Source organism: Vipera ursinii (assembly GCF_947247035.1).
Source record: "Vipera ursinii genome assembly, chromosome: 3".
NCBI classification, from domain to species: Eukaryota; Metazoa; Chordata; class Lepidosauria; order Squamata; family Viperidae; genus Vipera; species Vipera ursinii.
In genome coordinates, this window is record NC_139516.1 from 67576692 (window position 1) to 67599403 (window position 22712).

Genomic DNA, 22712 nt, shown 5'->3' on the forward strand with positions numbered 1-22712 from the left:
TAATGCTAGCTATAGCTCCAGGCCCAAGGAGCTATACAAGGCAGCTTCATTAAATCACTATGCAGTTAATCTCTATCCAGGAGGCAAAGAGGGAAAGTAGGGCTGGCAATTTGTCATCCAAGACATCTCTGTAGAGTCAGCTAGAAGATACAGCCCTAAAGAGGGATGTGGAAATATATTCAACTTATTTTCTTTGACTGCACAGATCATTGTTCCACTATAAGTCCTCAGGAATTTGCTAAATCATCAGCCTAATTAATAATTATGTAAACAACAGCTTCTGCAGGCTGTGGTACAGATCTGCTTTAAAAGCCGCAGGATTCTAATATATATGAAATCTTCACCATTAGGTTTGGTGACGATAGTGCATTTTTCAACATGTTTTCTAACCATGACAAGTACTTACTGGCATGGATTTAACATTTTGTCATAAAAGAAAAAGAATGCTGTCTACGTCAGCCTTGCTCTTTTTAAAATGTAAGAATGTTTCAGTGGGCACACAAGATGGCAGAGCCCCAGATGTTTATTTAGTCTATAAGGCTAAATAGATAATACTATTTAAAGGTAAAGGTTCCCCCGCACATGCGTGCTAGTCATTTCCGACTCTAGGGGCCGGTGCTCATCTCCGTTTCATAGCCGAAGAGCCAGCGCTTGTCCGAGGACGTCTCCGTGGTCATGTGGCCGGCATGACTAGACGCCAAAGGCGCACGGAACGCTGTTACCTTCCCACCGTAGTGGTCCCTATTTTTCTACTTGCATTTTTACGTGCTTTCGAACTGCTAGGTGGGCAGAAGCTGGGACGGGTAACAGGCGCTCACTCTGCTACGCGGCACTCGGGATTCGACCCACCAAACTGCCGACCTTCCGATCGACAAGTTCAGCGTCCTAACCCACTGAGCCACCGCGTCCCTTAATACTATTTAGGCCTTGATTAATAGTCTTCTAAGAGCAACACTTGCTAAATAGACTTCACTGCATAATCTGTTTTTGTCACTTGGATTTGGGTTTTTTGTGGGGAGGGGGGGAATACTGCGTACAAAAAGTTAAATATCTCCCCAAATAGACAAGTGAAAGAAATACTGCAACAGGGCCAAAATCAATTATTTGTTTAGTTAATTTGATTAAATTGTTTTATTTAATTGAAAGCCAAATTATTCTTGATTCTGTTTGGGGATAAGTCTGTGTCTATGTATACATATCTATAACTATAGAAAAATAGACCTCAATATTAATCTAATCTCTGTAAGAACAAGCCCATTAATGCTCTTCACAATGAAAACCAAGCTGGCATTGGTGCTAAATATCTAGTTCTGTTTAAAGACTACCCATTCATAAAACATAATTCTGCCAACTTTGTCTGGGGTATCTTCTCCAAACTTTTTATCTAAAATGCTGTCTGGATCTCCTACTTGCATAATTTTTGATTAGAATTTATGCATTTGAGTCTCTTTCCACAGATCAAGGGGAAAGGCAGTTTGATAAATCTGTAATTCTGAATCACCCCACCTTTCTAATTTCTAATCATTTATCAAAAACAATTATCAATGGCACCATTCAAAAATGCTTTCTGAAATACCGCTTTTGGCCATTGTGCAGATAGATTTTGAACACTGATGGAGTGAATATGTTAAAAAAAGGACATTTCAAAAGTTGAAGTGGGTTTGTTCCCTCTTAGTAAAAGAGAAATTATGCTTCATAATGGAAATGTTTGACTTTCAATTAAGGTGAAGTTTGAATCCATACCATCTGTATTCTCCATGATGAGAATTCTGTTTAATTTTCCAATGTCAAGCCATTAGTGAAACTTCATAAAAAGAAATGCAGTCCACCTAAAAGAAAAACAGGGGGGGAAAGAGGAGAGTGTTATTTTTTTAAAAAAATCTAAGTCATGGCTATTTCAAGAATTGAGTATAACAATTATTTACATTTTGGTTTAATATATAAGATATACATGCATTTCACCAATTTATTTTAAAAACATATGTACTCATTCTACTCTTCCTGGAATGAAATCATCATCCACTAGCCTTTATCTGATGAGCATTTTGAGAATTTTTTTTTTTAAATCAGTGCTGCTCTCCTAACTGTGACTGTTTCCGCTGTGAGAATACATAACTCTGCAAGATTATTTCTTATGGCTGAAGAACAATTCACTGCACTTCCAGAAATTCAGCATTATGCTGAATTGCTGAAAAGCCTAGGGAGTGCATATTGAGCAGAAGCTAACATGATATGATAGCTATATGAAAGTACAAATGTTTTGAAAACAAGAAAAAAAGAAAGCATATAGCAGGGTTGGAAAGAGGAAAAGGGCCCCTTGGTGTAAATATGGTGCCAAGAAAGTGGAAGCTGAGAGTAAAGTGAAATCGACAATTGATGCTGGGAATAACAAAAAGGACTTCTCTACATATCTTCAAGTAAAAGAATCAATGAAGATCCCAAAATAAAGAAAATCAGCTATTTCAACTCCTATTTTTGTTTAGCAGCAACTTTCTCAATAAATTTTGATAAAAGCAGCAGGAGCCTGAGGACATCCACGCCTATCTTCCAAAATGCAGAAAAAGTATATCATGATGTGCTAATTAACAAGCTACTTGTATATATTGGATGACATGACATTTATTGACCCCAAAATTGTACGCAGACAATGTTTTGCAATCAGACTGAGGAGATATACAGGATTGAATGGAGTGTGAAAGGTTTATACCATGCTTTTACTATGACTTGAATGAAGCAGTCAGTAGAATGCCGTCAAATTTGCAGGTAACATAGAATTGGGTGGAATAATTAATAGCTTAAATGACAGAAATAAAAACTAGAATTTTCTTGATGCAGCTATATGAAAGGTAGCAAAAAAATTAATGTAAATAAAGGCAAAGTTACTTGGATAGAAAAATCCTATGTGTAGGCACATTATCACTGGCTATGTGAAAATAAACATCTTAAAACAGTAACAACAGATTTTATATACCGCTTCACAGTGCTTTACAGCCCTCTCTAAGCAGTTTACAGATTCAGCATATTGCCCCCAACAATCTGGGTCCTCATTTTGCTGATTGTGGAAGGACAGAAAGCTGAGTTTACTCTGAGCCAGTCAGGACTGAACTCCTGACAGTGGGCAGAATCAGTCTATAACACTGCATTCTAACCACTGTGCCACTATGGTTCTTGAGTTGATTACATGTTGAATATGATTCAGCAGTTTGATGCTGTTGCAGAACAGAGTAATATTATTTTATACTACGTCAACAGAAATAGTGTTCTCAAATCATGAGAATCATTATTCTGCTTTGGTCAAATCATAGCACAAAAGCCATCTCCAAGTCAGGCCACCATGGTTCAGAAAGGATTCAAGGAAAATAGAACAAGTTTGAGAAATACTGTAGCAACAAGGAAGTTCAAGGATTTTTAAGCTAAGTCTCATGAGTAAGAGATGGACTTGTTTAAGCTTGAAAAGAAAATGCTTAGGGGCGTATAAAACCATCTTCCATACCTGAAAGAATGTCATGCAGAAGAAGGTCAGGACCTGTTTTCTATCATTCCACATCGCCATATTATGGATTCACATTCTAGGAAATCAGATTCATCTTCAATGTTATAAAAAAACCTTTCTAACAGTAAGAGCAGATTATCAAGAAAGGTATAGATACCTTTCTTGAGTGTGTTGAAGAAGTGCCCTGTTGGAGATGCTTGAATTTGGGTCCTTGCACTTAGCAGAGGAGTGGAGTCAATAGTTTAAATGGCCCCATCTAATTCTAGTTCTCATTGTATTATGTGAGACATGTTGATCATAGTATGATGGCTTGCAATTTACATATTGTTTTCCTAGTTTAAATAGTTATGTGTAAATTCACCTTCAACTCAACTTTGAATCCTGGAGATTTTGTGAACTCATCCATGTAGTATTCTTGGCAACAGTTGACAAGTGATTGTCTCTGTCACTTTATATAATGTTTTCTTGATGCCATTGCCTCAGTTACAGTTGTCTATATGACATACATTTGTGTGTTTGTAAGTGTGTGTATAGCAGATACAAAAATTTCAATTAGAGTTAGTACTATTTATGCTTAGCAAACTCAAAGTCTCAATGTTGACAAGTATAAAGGTAAAGGTAAAGGTTCCCCCGCACATGCGTGGTAGTTGTTTCCAACTCTAGGGGCCGGTGCTCATCTCTGTTTCAAAGCCGAAGAACCAGCGCTTGTCTGAGGACATCTCTGTGGTCATGTGGCCGGCATGACTAGACGCCAAAGGCGCATGGAGCGCTGTTGCCTTCCCACCGTAGTGGTCCCTATTTTTCTACTTGCATTTTTACGTGTTTTCGAACTGCTAGGTTGGCAGAAGCTGGGACAAGTAACAGGCGCTCACTCTGTTACACGGCACTCGGGATTCGACCCACCAAACTGCCGACCTTCTGATCGACAAGCTCAGCGTCCTAACCCACTGAGCCACCGTGTCCCTTAAGGTAAATGTTACCCCGCACATGTGTGCTAGTCGTTTCTGACTCTAGGGGCCGGTGCTCATCTCCGTTTCAAAGCCGAAGAGCCAGCGCTTGTCCAAGGACATCTCCGTGGTCATATGGCCGGCATGACTAGACGCCAAAGGCGCACAGAGCGCTGTTACCTTCCCACCGTAGTGGTCTCTATTTTTCTACTTGCATTTTTACGTGCTTTCTAACTGCTAGGTTGGCAGAAGCTGGGACGAGAAACAGGTGCAGAAATAAATAATACGTCTTTAATTTTTCTTTTAATGGTACAAGAACCCAATGCCTAATGGTTATACAGGCTTAAAATGTCAGGAATGTAATATTTAATGTGCCTATTTGTGCAAAGGTATGCAGAAAAATTTTGTTGTCAGCCCAGACCATACATTTCCTGCTTTAGGGAAAGAGATCATTCTTCTGGGTAACCTCGATCAGTGCTTTAACTGTTGACTATAACCAAGAACACAATAGAAAAAGGAATCTAGACTTTATGTGAACACTTTTTTTCTTGTGATGCTTTTGAAAAGGATACATTTACCACCAGTGTTAAAGGTAATCTGCACAGATTACTGCACAGTTTAGAAATACACAGAGATAATGTGAAAGAATTTCTTTCACTGTGCGTATAATGGCCCTTAGAATTAACTGCTGGGTTCTAGGAAATAGTGAAGATATACAGTAAATCTACCTCAGGATAATGTAATTTTCTTTTGTTCTGCATTGGAACTGAGGTTTCCTGTAGGGTCTCAGATAAAAAGTTCAGTGCAAAACAACGTTTCAGACTTTTCCTCCCTTTTATTAAACAAACAGCTTCTAATTTCACTTCCACTCACCTTCCTCAGCAAGGTTATTTACTACTGTACAAACCACACAGGGGTGCTCCTGTGTGGCCTTTATTTCACTAAAGAGTGCATATATTTTCTGTTAAGGCATACTTGTAGCTTAACCCAAATGTACTCTGTGTTTCTAAATACTACTCTTTAGAATCAAGAAGAGGTTTAATTCTCTCTGTCAGCCAAATTGGATCATGGCTTTGCTCTAGCTTCTAACACTATTAATTTTCCATAATCTTCCATTCCTGAGGGATCATCCGTGAAGAGATTTTCTCTCACAATGTGTCCTTTTTTTCACTTTCACATGCTTCTTTAGATCATGTTCTTCTCCACTTCATGATTCATAAGAACAAATAGAAAGATTCAGCGGTGTAATACTGTCCAATCCATTTCAGGGTTACCACTTATCATTGCTCTTTACTAAAGCCAGTAATTAATCTTCAGCAGCCAGAACTTTTCTAGAACTATCTGAACCACCAGCCATTACCTCTCCATTGCCATTCTCCCTCCCCGTTCTTTTTCACAATCTGGTAATTTTAAGACTCCATCTCTGATGCTAGCCCCTTCATCTTTTATGTGCCCAAATTAAATTACAGCTGCCCTAGGAATTGTACATATGTACATATCTAAACATTCGTGTTTTGTTTTCTAAGAAAACCTTTCAATTATGCTACTGGAATCCAGAAATTGTATTACTAAAAAGAATTTTCTATGCAGAGAATAGTACTGAGAAATTTAATTTAAACTTTAAGCCAAATTGCCTCAATATGAGCGATTTCCTATCCTGTCCTAGTGGATGAATCTGTATGAATGGGGACAATTACAATAAATGAAAACATAACAGAAAATAAAGCAATAAGCCTGCAAAATTATATTATTAAATGGGAGAAATTCAAGCCATGTTTTTTAAAAAAAAATCTAGCTTTTTTATTTGTAAAGATGATGCAACAACTTTGAAAACTCTAATCTTGCCCTTATATTTGTACTGATTCCAAAGTGCAAGAAACTTGAATCTCACAATAAATATACTGTCATGAGGATCATCCAGCCAATTTAAAACCACGTTAACTTATACCAAAATCCTGTCCATGTCTATTCATATGATATGTAAAGGATCTTACTCTCAAACATCTGTGCCCTAATGTATCTAGGACAGCTTTTTCTAACGTGATGATTTCCAGACAAGTTGAACGTAAGTTCCATTTTCCCCAGCCCAATGCTAACTGTAAGAGCAGTTCAATAGTGAAACCAATTATCCAGGTCAGTGGGGATAACTTTTGCTAGATAGCCTCAAGAGAGGCTGCTTAGCGCCCTGTCAGGGCGGCTTTAATTTAGATTTATGTACTCAATGAGGATTTGTTCACTTATTGTGAAATGTCCCCTTCCACACCTATTGTTCTAAATCAGAATAGGCGGATATAATATGAAGGATTAATTTCAGTTAAGCTCACTTCAGTGACTAAGGCCACAATTCCATTTTACTTAACAATAATCCCCATCAGTCACAGGAGAAAATGCTGGCATTTGGTAAAATGGAAAGCCATCTAGAAAGAGGCTGACAAAAAGCAAGGAGCCAGGTGCCATCACCAAAGTTTCAACTTTAAGCTCACAAAAACACTAATAAGCAGAACCGAGATACAATCCGAGCAAAACATTATTCAATGAGTCACAAAGAATCAGAAGCAACCAAGCACTTAATTCAGTGGAACTTATATCTCCTGAATAAGAGGACTGCAAGAATTAAGAAACGCAGGTAGAATAAGCAATGCTTAAAATAGGTTCTAAGGGGAAAACTACTTGTCCAACCAGAAGCAAACCATGATAAGTCCCTTCCAGTGGGATGAAAAATTAATCCGATCTCATTAGAGCTACATCAACTGCTTTCTAATCCAGCCTATCATTTTCAGCTGTGTTGCAAGCATTCCATTTAGTATTTAATGACCGAACTTAAAGCTTAGCAATTAAGACAAGTGCCTTGTCCAGTTACCTTCACAGACTCTTAGCTGCCAAGGAAAGAAGACTGGGCCAGCTTTCCTTTCGAGGAAGTTCTCAGAATTGGTATACTGGCAAATCATGTTTTTTTTTCCAGGAACTACAGGAGTGGGTCAGCTGACCAATGTTTGAAAAGTAAATACAACTTGCAGTAAGCTAACCTGGAAGGCTGCAAGAATAATTCATGTTCAGAAATGTGCAGAGCAACATCGCTAAGGATCCTGACTGAGGAAATAAAGAACAGAGGCCTCCCATTGACACCAGATATGTTAATTAAATCCTCAGTAGAAAACAATCTTTAAGCTTCAAAAACCTCCAATAAATCATATAAATGTATGTTCCTTACTCAAAAATGATTTTTTTTAAAAAAAAAGAGTTAATCATACAAAGGACCACACACATTAAAATATTGAGGGAGAGAATAAGGCAAGACAAGGCTGCTTCTTAAAAGAGCTTTTTGCCTCACCTAATAAACTTCCATACAAAGAAACTGTTTTATTTTGTGAAACATTGCTCTAATTCTAAACACATTCCTGAGTCTTAAATCAGATTGTTCCAACAGGCTTTATATTCCAATATAAGCATTGGGAGATGTGTAGCCAAAGTGAATATCCTGAATTGTATACATTTATTGTGCTTTATTTTTTAATAATCTAATATTTTTATAAGGTAAATAAAGCAATAATTATACACTAAATTATACAATATATTATTTTTAGATTTATAGTCTGCCTTTCCTCCAGACACCTTTCAAAATATAAAAACAGTATTCTAAGTTTACATATGATATATGGTAGACGATATATATAATACGACATATTGTTACTGTACTACACTACACTATACTAGTCTTTTTGTGGGAATTTGCACACTATGGTTTGCAAATAAGTTAATTTACAGAGTGCATTCAAAATCCAGGAACCATTACTCCCATGGGATTGAAATTTAGCAAAGTTGTCACCGCCCAAGCACCATCACTCTACAACTGTGCAACCACAATCATCTAAGGTCATGTGACTGTCATGGGTATATCTCCAACATCTTTCTCAACGCCTTCTGGCCCCTTGTGCTCAGCTGGTTTGTGGCAAGGTTCAACAGGTGAACAACAGATTGTGGGCAGCTTTAAAATTCCTATTTCTTTGTGAAAGTATGTTCAAAAGCACATGATCTTTCTGAGTAAATAGCCATTTATTGATCCTTCAAACATAGCCCTGAGTTTTTTCTTGACTAGCATGACTCAAGTTGAAGATACAAAATTACCATTACTCATGATCTCCAGTGAAACCCCAAACATTCTCTTCAGGCGTATGAGCACACTTGCAAAGGAGACATTGACTATAGCTTCCTGCCTGTCAGCTGTCACCTGATGCTTGATGTGCTTCACTATTATGTGGTGTCAGACTGCCATGACCTGTGGGGAGGGGAGATGATGGAGGGAGATGCTTGGGGAATCGAAAGTAGAGATTGTACCTTCTCAAGACACTGCCCCAAGGTCACTCAGCTGGAAGAAGGAGGGAGCCAAGCTGTGTGTGGACTGACCATTATGAAAACATTTTGCGTGGACTTGATTGGTTACAGTGGGGTGGGCAGCGAGGGACAGTTGTGGGGAAGTAGAACTTAGCGATTTGGGCGTGCAATTCTCAGTTCTGGCTCTGCAATACTGCAGTACACTTGACCTCTAATAAGTATACATTTCTCAATAAATGGAGCTAAGGATCATTTCTATTAAGAGGTCTAGGTCAGGGCTCTTCAAACTTGGCCCTTTTATGACTTGTGGACTTCAACTTCCAGAATTCCTCAGCCAGCGTGCCTGGCTGAGGAATTCTGGGAGTTGAAGTCCACAAGTCATAAAAGGGCCAAGTTTGAAGAGCCCTGGTCTAGGTTGTTGCCATTCTGATATTGCCATTTTCACTTTGTATGGTTGGCAGAGTTGATGTCTTCTGGATCACCTTGATTAAAACAATGCCATAGATTGAGATCCAGGAGTCATGCCCTTTCTGATGTGTTACCTGCTTTCTGAAATGATATTCTCCCAGAGATAGGTGTAGCTCTCATCTTGAAGATGTTCTGAAAGTCCTTAAGAAAATGACAAATCTCCCAGGCCTTTTAAAAAGATATTTATGCAGCCCTAGTTGATTGATTGATGCTTGGTTTGTCTGGTCACATAAGGTTCTCTTCATTTTTCAAATGTAAGCCAGCCAGAATGGGGAGTCTCCAAATCTAATACCAGTAGTCCTCAACTTACAATTATCCATTTAGTAACCATTTGAAGTTACAATGACACTGAAAAAGGTGACTTATGACCGATTTTCACACTTATGACTGTTGCAGCATCCCTATGGTCACATGATCAAAATTGGGCCACTTGGCAACTGGCATGTATTTATGACAGTTGCACTGTCCCGGAATCATGTGGTCACCATTTGTATCCTTCCCAGACAGCTTCCAATAAGCAAAGTCAATGGGGAAGCCAGATTCACTTAACAACTGCCTAATTCATTTAAGAACTGCAATGATTCACTTACCAACTGAGATAAAAACTTAACATCTACTTTGCTTAGCAATGGAAATTTTAGGCTCAGTTGCAGTCATAAATCAAGGACTGCCTCTAAAGAAACCAATGCTTAAAGGAAGTCTTTGAGGCTGCAGCTTTATTTTTCAATTTGTTTGCTTAAATCTACACAATTAAAAGAAAACCATGTAAGGCATAAATCTGGATGGGCACATTAATATTCAGAACAACAACACTGGGGACCCAGGAGCTATAATTATGCTACCAGGAAATTAGAAATATGAAGAAAATCCTTAGGAGTGGTCTGAGATCAAGAGATCCACAGGCAACTCTTTTTCATCATGGAATATCTCCGTGTTATGTTAATGGTGTGGTATGGTAATTGGATTTATATCTCACTGCAATCATAAATGGATTCTCAGCAGCTCATAGGCAAGAACAATAACGTCATAATAAATAATAAACTATACAGTATACTCAGGCCCCAAACAATATCTGGTATCAACACAGTTAATCTTGAATAGCTCAGATTTCAGTTGGTTTTGGAAGACAGAACATTATTTCTAGTTCCATTTTTCATTTTATAACTCCCTTAAAGCCATGGATTCTGCAAGTTGTAAAAAGGTGTTTCATTTATCTTCCTGCATTATGAGTGCTCTTCCCTTTCTTTTGTTCTTTGAAGTTGTGGGTGCTCCAATACTGGAAGTTTTTAAGAAGAGATTGGACAACCATTTTTCTAAAATGGTATAGGGTTTCCTGCCTGAGCAGGGGGTTGGACTAGAAGACCTCCAAGGTCCCTCCCAACTCTGTTGTTATTGTTGTTGCTGTTGTTGTTATTCTATACGAGAAGTTCAAAAGTGTATGGCTTTTAATAAAATTGGTGAATTGCAAGAGGTGCTTCCAGATTCCTTCTGGTATTGTACTGCCATAGACTCACCAGACTCTTCTCTAATTTCAGAAGCTGAGCTGTCATTGAAAAACTTCTTTCTGCTGTTTAGTCGCTAAGTCATGTCAGAATCTATGCAACCTCATGGACCATAGTATGCCAGCTCCTCGTGTCCATTGCTGTCTCCCAGAGTTTGCCCAAATTCATGTTCATTTTGTCAAATTGAAAAATTACATATCTATAAATGAACAGATAATGCAGAGTGTTCCATATTCCACAAATTATCTGTTGCAGCCATACGTTAAGTACACTCTTTTTTTCTTTTTCTAGTTAACATCTGCCCTAGGAAAATCTTAAATATCCCAGGCACAGTATGAAAGTCTGTTAGAAAGCAATAGGAGGGATAAAACAATCTCATGAAAAAATTAAGCTGAATTAAAAAGACGACTTTATTATTACTTCTCCTTGGGCAAAGATGCTCTTTCTATACGCCCCATTAAAAATGAATTACACCAAAATATTCATGAATCTTTAAGGAATCCTCCGTATGATTGCTGCATGGTGTAATAGCATGCTGGAGAGGTCACCTTGAAAAAAAAAGAAACCTGAAATGTATCTACTATTATTATGTCAAAATAAAATATGTTAATACCCATGAAAAACATCCAGAAAGGAAGTTCCATATAATCAAAGGTCAAATTCTAAGTTGTATTTCTATGGCTCTGAGAAGACAGATGCACCAGTATGTGTGAACGTGGGTCTGTTCGTGTGAACTGTTTACAAAATAGAGTATGGAATAATTCTAGAGTCACGCCAAGGTAACAAGGCAAAGGGCTCATGAGAATTGAACAGGTATATGAAACTGTCACTTCACCATCTTGCCTAAGATCAGATGTATTATGTTTTCACTATTCTTGTAATTACTGCTGAAGATGAAGGTTTGTTCCCTGAGCTTGTGGGTTGTTTTCTGAATGTTTCATTACCAGACCTGGCCACATCTTCAACAGAGCTTAGGGGATGTCAGTGTCAATGTCAGCCCTTCTGTTTATAAGGGCTTCAGGTGTGGGTTTGTCAAGTGAGGGTCTTGTGACGGGGAGGTTACATCAGATCAGGGTCATTGGGAGGTGAACTGCTGGTGGGGGGGAAGGGGCTTGCGTGGGTTGGTTGAGGGTCAGTGCTGTCTCTGGTTGGCTGTGCGGATGTAACCTCCCCATCACAAGACCCTTCACAAGACTCTCACTTGACACACACACACACACACCTGAAGCCCTAATACACTAAACAGAAGAGCACTGACACTGACGTCCTCTAAACTCCACTGAAGATGTTACCTAGCCTGGTAATGAAACGTTCAGAAACCAACCCACCAGCTCAGAGAATGAACTTTCATCCTCATACTACACCTGAGCTACAGATATTTGCCACCATTGCATAATGTATACTCTTCACATGCTAATGCATGCACATTTTATGAAAATCTCTGTTAACATTTGACCTCTTCTTTTGATGAAGCAGCCATCACTGATGGTAAGAAGCATTTAAATGAGTGGTATGGGATCATTTTCTCCAGCCCTGTTGTGCTGATAACTACAGTGCCAACACATTTGGAAGCACAAGTTGGGAGAAGTTTCTATAAGAGGATTTTTAGAAAATAGAAAATTGGGTGCTTGTAGCTCCATTCAGCCTATACATCCATTATTATTATTTTTTAAAAGGACCTGTTGAGAATTTAACGCTGTATATACCTGCAAATTGAATTGCCTCTGTCAGTTACATTCAACAGAAGAATGTCTATGGAGATTCTCAGTCATCCAGGTCATGGTTGTCCCAAAGGTGCTTTTTCAAAAGACAACTGGACTTTCACATAACACATCTGGTAAGATCCCAAGCAGAAAAAGGAATAATTTGGAATTTAGGGTTGATCTTCTGTTGAATCCCAAAGAGGGTTTTTCAAAAGGCAACTGGATTTTCTTTGTTTTTCCTTGAAGACGTTTCACTTCTCATCCAAGAAGCTCCTTCAACGAATTGAAGAAGCTTCCTGGATGAGAAGCGAAACATCTTCAAGGAAAAAACAAAGAAAATCCAGTTGCCCTTTGAAAAAGCCCCTTTGGGACTCAACAGAAGATCAACCTGAAATCCCAAATCATTCCTTTTTCTGCTTGGGATCTTACCAGATGTGTTATTATTGTGAACTGATTTGTGCAAACAAATCCAGCTTTAATACAATTAATTCAGAATTACTTAATACACATTCAATTGTCTTCAAAACATTTGGCTCAACTTTCAGTGATTCTGAATCCTTACACCACTAAAGAGTCATCTAACAATGAAAGAAATAATGGATATATGGAGCTATCCTTTTTGTCTCAAATGGCATTTTCTCTTATATAGTTAATGCTTGCTTGATTTTGTTACGAAGGCTAGTTCACCTGCAGATACTCTCCTGCTTAGATTTTAGAGGGAAAATGCTTGAGGTATGTTTTATAAAATGAAATAAAATAAAACTTTAAAAATCATTAAATCTTCCCTTTCAACAAGGTTCAGGTTTGCAGAGCCCTTTCTCCCTTTCATTTTGTTGCATCCTTTAATATGTTCTGGCAGTCAGTTCGCAAATACGAGGCATTTTCTAAAGTGTAAATCATTAACGTACTGAAGTCAATGACAAAGGTCCCATTGACTTCTCTGGGATAAAAACTTGGATGTCAGTCAAGTTGCCTTTCTCAAGCTGGCTTATAGTTTTGATAATATGTAGCTCAGAGGGAAGGTCAACACCCACCAATGAATGTCTACACGCCAAATACTGCAAGAATTGCATTTTTAAAACTTAGACAAAATGCTGGTCTGTCCACACAGAATGGTGGGTCTGAACTGATGGTGCAATGCAGGCAACTGTGGAAGAATCATAAGAAATATGCACATCCAGTGAACATGTTCTTTGTAGTGGATTTGATGAAAAAGATGCGCAATGGAGAGCAACATCATTTATCAACAAGACAATTATCCTACTGCTGAAATGTTCCTACTTGGTTACTTGGTGCTACATGTGTGGAACATTTGATGGAAAACATCCTCTGATAAGAGGGTTCACTACCCACCCAGCAACTTCAGATTTCTGATTTTTTTTTGTAATTCTACTTTTTATGTAAAACAGCTGCTTGGAGAATATAGTATATAGAATATAGAATCAAAGGGCTGAAAGGGACCTCGGAGGACTTCTATTCCCACCCTCTGCTCAAAGCAGGAGACTTTATACCACTGGTTCCCAACCCTTTCTATACCTGCACCCCTAGAATGCTTCTGATATATTCTCGCGCCCCTTACAAAAGTTCAAAACGAATTATGCACATACACTATAATTTTGAAACTTCTAAACCCAAGTTTTCCAACCCCCTGGAATATTGTCTCGCAACCACAGGGGGTGCAAGCACACACCCCCGGTTGGTAACCCCTGCTTTATACCATCCCAACTGAATGGTTGTGTAGTCTATTTTTTGAACACCTCCAGTGATGGAGCACCCACAACTCCAGGAGGCAAGTTACTCCACTGATTAATAGTTCTCACTATGATTCTAATCACTTCTATTGCCGTTGTGCATGTAATTTACTTTCATACATTGCACTAAGCTATTGTTTAACCCCAGTTTAACATACAAATATACAATTTGTATTCATTGTAAAGGTAAAGGTAAAGGTAAAGGTTCCCCCGCACATGTGTGCTAGTCGTTTCCGACTCTAGGGGCCGGTGCTCATCTCCGTTTCAAAGCCGAAGAGCCAGCGCTTGTCCGAGGACGTCTCCGTGGTCATGTGGCCGGCATGACTAGACGCCAAAGGCGCACGGAACGCTGTTACCTTCCCACCGTAGTGGTCCCTATTTTTCTACTTGCATTTTTTACGTGCTTTCGAACTGCTAGGTTGGCAGAAGCTGGGACGAGTAACAGGCGCTCACTCTGCTACGCGGCACTCGGGATTCGACCAGCCAAACTGCCGACCTTCTGATCAACAAGCTCAGCGTCCTAACCCACTGAGCCACTGCGTCCCTTTTGTATTCATTGTAGTAATATGTAAACCACAGTTAAGTTCACGTAACTAAAAAAAAGCTTTAAAAAAACCCCACATCATTGCTTATCCCAAAATATAAAATGAACCTAGCTGATGTATATAAAGTGTAAGAAGACTAAACAACTGATCTGCTGCAAGATAGTGATAAAAGAGACTGCTCTACTTCTCACGGGGAAGAAAGATGACAGAGAGTTGGGAAAAGGCCATTATACCACTAATATCTAAAAAGGGACAAGATTTCATTTTAACAAGACAGTATCCAATCTGGTTCGCTCACTGGGGCCAGAGCTTTTGGATTCATGTTGAGGCCTATACTCAGGGAACTTCTCTCTTGCCAGTCACATTTGGTGACACATTCTGGTGAGAGAGAAGTTTATTTTTTATTTATTTATTTATTTTTCAAAACTTATATACCGCCCTTCTCCCGTAGGACCCAGGGCAGTTCACAAGGCGATTAAAACAATATTACAATACAAAAGTTAATAACAAATTAAAATAAATTAAATTATCCTTAATTGAAATCTAAAACCCTTAACTCTAATTAAAAAACCCAATTACAATAGGTTAAAAATTAAAAGTTCTCAGTCCTGGCTGGAAAGCTCAAAGAGCCAGGTCTTCAGGTCCCGGCGGAACGAACGAAAATTCTCTGATGATTGGGCCCCAGCACAAGTTCTAAAGCTTGGAAAACTAAATCTCTGATCCCGGTGACCAACCCAGACTGGATCCTGCAACATCATCCTGGAACACATATATTTACCTTATTTTGTTTAATTGGACACTATAGCCTGATGCCATTATTGAATAAGGACTCCAGGTTCTTTACAATATTTCTAGCAGATAGACTGAAAATAATTTTGCAAGTTTATTCATGAAGATCCGTGTGGGTTTTTAACCTACTAGAGCAGACATGTCAAACACAAGGCCCGGGGGCCAGATCCGGCCCGCAAAGTGGTTTCATGCGGCCCGCAAAGCCATCCTGGAAACAGTGAGCGAATGGCCCCCACTGCCTTGGCCCTGGCCCAGAGACCCTCCTTCTGCCAGAGACCCTCAGATCTGTCCCACTCCTGCCCAGGCCCCCATAGGCAGCCTTGATGCGAACGATGTAGAGCTGGCCACGCCCACCCAGTAGGCCATACGCACTCTAGCCACGCCCACCCAGTAGGCCACGCCCACCCTGCCCATACTCACCCAGCCCCTTGAGGGCAACCGCAATGCTGATGCGGCCCTCGATGAAATTGAGTTTGACACCCCTGTACCAGAGAGTTAAAGGACAATGTTAGCAATGTGCTGGACATTTTGGAATATTTGGAGCAACATAATGAAAAACAAGATTCATTGGGTTTTTTTTAAAAAAAAATGCTGCGATGGCCTTTGGCACTTTGAACTGGGCTTTCAAGGTTTTTGAAAGTATGAATTTTGGAAAGAACTTTACAAAATAGGTAAGATCTTTCATAGAAGGCACAAATAATTGTTAATAGAAACCTAACAAAACCCTGTGAGATAGAAAAAGAAACAAGATAGGGATGTCCATGTCTCCTCTTTTGTTTGTTTTGATTCTTGAAATACTGAATAGAGTTAGAGGACTAAATGAAACGATTATGGGATCAAAGATTTAAAAAGGAATTCATATGCGACTTCCGGTGGCGGCGCGGCGCCGGAGACAGCCTTTTCGGGCTGCCCGCAGCTCAGCTGTGTTGTTTACACCCGAAACAGCGCCGATCAGCTGTTCGGGTGGATTTGAAGCCCCCTCCTCGGGAGAAGAGGAGGGGGTGAGGCCCCAGGTAGGGGTTGAGTTCTCCGGGGCCGCCTGAGCTTAAAGCTTGGGCGGCTGAAGGATTGAACTCCCCCGCAGCCTGGGTTGCTCCCAGCTGTTCAGCGTCTCTGCTCCGTGATTTCTGGAGCGGAGCCAGGCGTTTGCGACCACCCCTGCCAGAAGGAAAGACCATGGAATAAAAGGAGCAGGCAGAGCGGTGCAGGAGGATAAGGTGAAGAGGACTTTTATTTCTGCTTTCTAGCTTAATGGACTTTGGAAACTTAAAGTGAAAGTGCGTAGTAAGTGAAAGTAAGATGGCGGCTAAACCTCCCCCAAAAACTCTTCGGAGTGCTGGAACCTCTCCGGTGCAACAGACATCATTGCAAGCGTTGCTTCCTCCTGCTGCATTGACATCGAAGGACTTACAAGATGCTCTTGAAAAACATGCCCAGGTAATTTTGGAATCAATGGGTGATAAATTGGCAAAGATTGAGGAGAAATTGGAGAAATTGGAGGAGAGAATAGAAGAGAGGATGGAAGAGAAGTTCAGTGCGATGAAGGTAGACATTTTGTCTTCAGTGCATAGCGTGGCTGAATGTGTGCAAGATCTGGATGAAAAAGTGGAAGACCTGACTCAAAAGAATGCCATATTAGAAGTAAAGGTACTGGAGAATGAAGATTTAAGAGACAAAATGGATAGAGAATTGAGTCTTGCTCAATATTTTCAGATGCAGTATGCTGTTAGAATCAGAGGCTTAAAAGAGAATATTAAGGAAGACCTAAAGCAGCTGATTTCTGAGGCTCTGGAAGTAGTATTGGGCCAGCCAGCATCTGAAATAAAGGGAGGCATGGATAAAGTGTTTCGTGTGAATTCATGGATTGCTAGACAGAGAAAGCTGCCTAGAGATGTGGTGGTTTATTTTGCAAAGAGGGAAATTAGAGATGAAGTTATTCAAGCTGCCTATGATACTAAAGTTGTGATTGCTGATCAAGAAGTTTTGGTTTTAAAAGAAATTCCTCCAAAGATCTTAAGGAGAAGGAAGGATTTTGCATTTCTTGTGCAAGAACTCAAACAACGTGATATAAGGTTCAGATGGGAGATCCCAGTTGGATTGGTGGCGATGCATGAAGGCAAAAGGTACCGTCTGGTCACTGTGACACAGGCGCGTGATTTTTATAATAACGTCTTAAAAGCAACCCCACTACCACTTCTGGAAGCTGCAAAGGGATCTGGAGAAGGAAAATATCAAGAGGCTGAAGCTGGACAGACAGAGGAGAATGGTGCTGGAGGAGATCAAGCTACAACTCATTTGGCTGATCCTGGAGAGCAGAGGGTGACGCGTGCTGCTTTAAAACGAGCAAAAAAAAAATAAAAGAACAAGATCAGCAGAAGTCTACGGAACTTCCAAAAAGTACTTACAGCCAAGCAGTGGGAGGAGCACGGCCTAAAAAAGATAGTCCTATCAAAGAAGTGCTCCAACAGCTTTGGGATGATATACATGGCAACTAAATTTCTAACTTGGAACGTTAATGGACTAAATTCACCACAGAAGAGGAAGAAAGTTTTTCAATATTTAAAACAATTCAAGATAGATGTTATATGTTTGCAAGAAACGCATATTAGGGTTATGGATCAAAAGTATTTATCGAACTTAAGGTTGGGCATGCAATTTGTTGCTTCTGCAATGAATAAGAAAAATGGAGTGGTTGTTTATGTTAAAAGTGCTTTAACAGCGGATTTAATTGAAGCAGATAAGCATGGAAGATACGTTATGATAGAGTTGCTGCTAGAAGGTAAAAAGACGCTTTTAGTTGGATTATATGCTCCTAATCAACAACAAGCTGACTTTTTTAGTTTACTTCATACAAAGCTTACTCAGTTGGATTATAAATCTTTTATTTTTATGGGGGATTGGAATGGTGTTTTGGATGTACAGATGGATAAGGCTGGCTCTTTTAAGCGTGTCCCAAGTCATGCTAGACTGCCTAAATCCTTCTTTGAAATGAAGGATGACTTGGAATTGCGAGATATTTGGCGTGAAAGACATTTGCATGAAAAGGATTATACTTTTTTTTCTGACAGACATCAATCTTTTTCCAGGATCGATTTTATTTTGTTGACTAATGACTTTTTTTCAAGGATTAAGAAGGTGAAGATATGTGCAAGAACTATCTCTGATCATAGCCCAGTCTGGCTAGAGATTAATAAGGAGAATAGAGATAGGCGCTCGTGGCGCGTAAATGAGAATTTGTTTAGAAATCAGAGAAATGTGGAAGAATGTAAACAGCGGATGAAGGATTTTTTTGAAATTATAATATGAATAAGGGTACCTCTATGGACATGGTTTGGGATGCTAGCAAGGCCTATATGAGAGGGGTGTTGATATATATGAACAATAAACATAGACGTGCTGTGGAAGCCAGGAGGAAAGAATTGGAGAATGAGATAAAGAAAAAAAAAAGGCTTTGACTTTGAACCCAGCGGATGTGAAGACTAAGGAGGTTATTAAGCTGTTAAGAGGACAATTTGATAAATTAATGGCTGACCAAGTGGCAACCAATTTGCGGTTTGCCAGGCATAATACCTTTTGCAATGCTAACAAACCAGGTAGATGGCTAGCTTATAGACTAAGGAAAAAGCCTCTAATATAGACAAAATTGAGCATAAGGGAAGGGTTGTGTTTCAACAGGACCTTATTAAGGATGCTTTTGTGGATTTTTATTCTAAATTATATGCTAAGGAGAAGATTAATGAAAAAGACATTGATGTATACTTGGAGAATGCTAGCATCCCGGTTCTTACGCAAGCACAAAAAGAGGGGATTAATCAATTGATTACGGAAGAAGAAATTCTTATAGCAATTAAGGAATTGAAGGTGGACAAAGCACCAGGTACGGATGGTTTGACTGCGGCTTATTACAAAAATCTACAATTAGAGATGATAAAACAGTTAAAGGAACTGTTCCAGACAATTCAGAAGGGGGGAAAGGTGCCTCCGTCTTGGAGAACTGCTTTTATTTCTTTGATTCCGAAGGAAGACCAAGATGCTACTCAAGTTAAAAATTACAGGCCGATATCGCTTTTAAATACAGATTACAAGATATTTGCTAAGGTGTTGGCTAATAGACTGATGAGGGTTCTGCAACAGGTGATTCATGGGGACCAAACGGGGTTTATTAGTGGTAGGCAAATGAAAAACAATGTGAGGCATATAGTTGATGTGTTAGAGTTTTTGGAAAGGAACAACCAGATCTCTGCGGCGCTAATTTTTTTAGATGCTGAAAAAGCTTTTGATCAATTGAATTGGCAATTTTTGATGAAAGTTTTAGATAAAATGAATTTTGGGGAAAAATTTTTACAACCGATTAGGGCATTATATCAAAAACAAACTGCCCGAATTATAGTTAATAATAGCCTGACAGAGGCATGTAATATTGAGAAGGGCACAAGGCAAGGGTGTCCGTTATCGCCCTTGTTATTTGTGTTAACATTGGAGATATTATTGGTTAAAATACGGAATTCGGAAAAAATTAAGGGTATACAAATTAGAGATCAGGATTATAGATTGAGAGCATTCACAGATGATCTGGTTGTTACAGTGACCCAGCCGGAGAACTCTGTTGTGGACCTGATGGAGATAATAATACAATATGGGAAGGTTTCTGGATTTAAAGTTAATATACAAAAAACTAAAATTCTGGCCAAAAATATGACAGCTTCGCAAAAGGCTCTCTTAGAAGGATTAACTGGATTTGAGATTGTTAAAAGGGTCAAATATTTGGGGGTGCTTCTGTCGCCCTCTAATACAAAGTTATATAAAAATAACTATGAAAAGCTATGGGGGAAAATTCAAAAAGAAATGGAGAGTTGGGAGAAATTGCAATTGTCTTTGCTGGGACAAATCGCAGCAGTGAAAATGAATGTCCTGCCTAAATTTTTATTTTTATTTCAAATGATACCGATTCTTAAGAAAGATTCTAATTTGGAGGAATGGCAGCGAGGTATCAATAAATTTGTTTGGGCAGGGAAAAGGCCACGAGTTAAACTTAAGATTATGCAGGATACTCGTGAGAGAGGTGGTCTTAAAATGCCCAATCTTAAACTATATTATGAAGCTGCTGCGTTAGTAGGAATAAGTGATTGGATTAATTTGACACAAGAGAGATTATTAAATCTTGAGGGCCACGACTTGTTGTTTGGCTGGCATGCATATTTGTTGTATGACAAGAAGGTAGATAATGTGTTTAGAGTGCATATTCTAAGACAGGCATTGTTGAGAGTTTGGAAGAAGTATAGACATAAGTTAGACTGCAAGATACCATTGTGGGCAATTCCAAAACACGCAATAGAAAATATAAATGTTGGTTTTAAACATGATGTGACTACGTATAAGGAGATTTTAAGTTTGGAAAGAAATGTCTGGTGTCTGAAACCATATAGCCTCTTGCGAGATGAGAAGATTGTTCAAACTTGGTTTCAATATATTCAGCTACGGGCCAGGTGGAAAGAAGATCAGAAAATTGGTTTTGCAATGACTGATGAAAATCTGATAAAGCAAATTAGAAATCAGGGTCCAGCACATATTAAATGGATATATCTTGCATTGATAGAAATTGACTCAGAAACAGAACTTGTTAAAGATTGTATGATTAAATGGGCCCAAAACATCCAAGAAGTTATTACAATGGACACATGGGAAAGGATTTGGGTGAGGAACGTAAAATTCACACAAGCTCAAAATCTAAGAGAGAATTTTTATAAAATGTTTTACAGATGGCATTTAGATCCTAAAAAGCTTGCAAGTATGTATCCGAATTATCAGCCTAAATGCTGGAGGTGCGGTGACGAAGATGCAACATATTTTCACATATGGTGGACTTGTAAAAAGGTTAAGGCTTTTTGGATAAAAATCTGGTGGAATATGCAGAAGATTTTTAAGCAAAGGATAAAGTTTTGTCCGCAACTTTTTTTGTTGGGAATAATTACAGATGCTACAGTTGTGGACACTAAGTTGACGCTGAATTTAATTACGGCGGCAAGACTCTTAATAGGTCAGTATTGGAAGAAGGAGGAATTGCCGACTATAGAAGAATGGACTTTAAAGGTTTCTGACCTGGCAGAGATGGCAAAGATATCGGCTTATTTGAAATATCACTCGCAAGAACGCTATATTATGGAGTGGAAAAAATGGATTGAGTATATCCAGAACAAATATGGGACTAAGAAGTTTCATGTAGCATTTGAATAAGTCTTCCTTTCTTTCTTCTTTTTTTCTGTTTTATGTATATATTTTATATTAATAGTGTTTGTAGTTATCCTATATGAGCTAGAGAGTGATAGATTTTAGAGTTTATGGTTGTTAGCATATGGATGTTTATGATTGTTTTTTTCTTGTTTTTTATACCTTGTACTTAGCTCTGGGAAGTCGGGGGGGGGGGGAAGGGAGGGGGGGAGGGGAAGGGAGGGAGGGAGAGGGGAGGGGTAGGGGGGACTGTTAAAGATAAAATGTATGACAAAACTTTTCAATAAAAAAAAGGAATTCATATGTTAAGGTCTTTTGCAGATGATGGTGTCATTTTTGGAAGATCCTTTAAACTGAAACATTCATAGTCCAATTTTAAAAATTTGGTGCATTAACAAATTAACAAACAGAAGCTGAAAATGAACCATTTTTTCCTCAAAAATATGAAAGTAGGTGATCAAACAGAATCGATGAACAAAATGGGTTTTAAGATTGAGAGTAAGGTAAGATAACAGATAATGCTTATTTTGTTATTTCAAAATAACTATGTTAAGCCATGGAATTTAAAATGTTAAGATGGGAAAAACTAAAAACTGTAATTGCTGGGGAGAATTTTGGTAATAACAATAAATATCTTTATCTAGAATGATATACAGGTTGTCTTTGACTTAGAACCATTTGTTTAATGGCCATTCAAAGTTACAATGGCACTGCAAAATGTGTCTTATGACCAATTCTCACACTTATGACCATTGCGGCATCCCCACAGTTACATGATCAAACTTCAGATACTTGGCAACTAGCATCTATTTACCATGATTGCAGCATCCCGGGATTGTCCTGGGATTGTCAACTGTTATAAAGATTAGAAGCCACTACTTTGTGTCTTTTTTCTTTCCATTCTATTTTTTCTTTTGCTTTCTTCCTTTCTTACATTTTTACCTTTCTCTTTGA

At 38.8% G+C, this 22712-nt stretch overlaps 1 protein-coding gene across 2 annotated transcripts in view; it reads right to left on the reverse strand.

Annotated features, from left to right (window-relative positions):
- Positions 1-22712, reverse strand: part of KANK4 (KN motif and ankyrin repeat domains 4) — a 67099-nt gene that overhangs the window by 30015 nt on the left and 14372 nt on the right. For both annotated transcript variants that reach the window (XM_083359903.1, XM_083359902.1), the window contains exon 2: positions 1744-1829. In XM_083359903.1, coding sequence (XP_083216029.1) covers positions 1744-1759 — 16 coding nt within the window. In that variant the 5' untranslated portion in view covers positions 1760-1829. The remainder of the gene's footprint in view (positions 1-1743; positions 1830-22712) is intronic.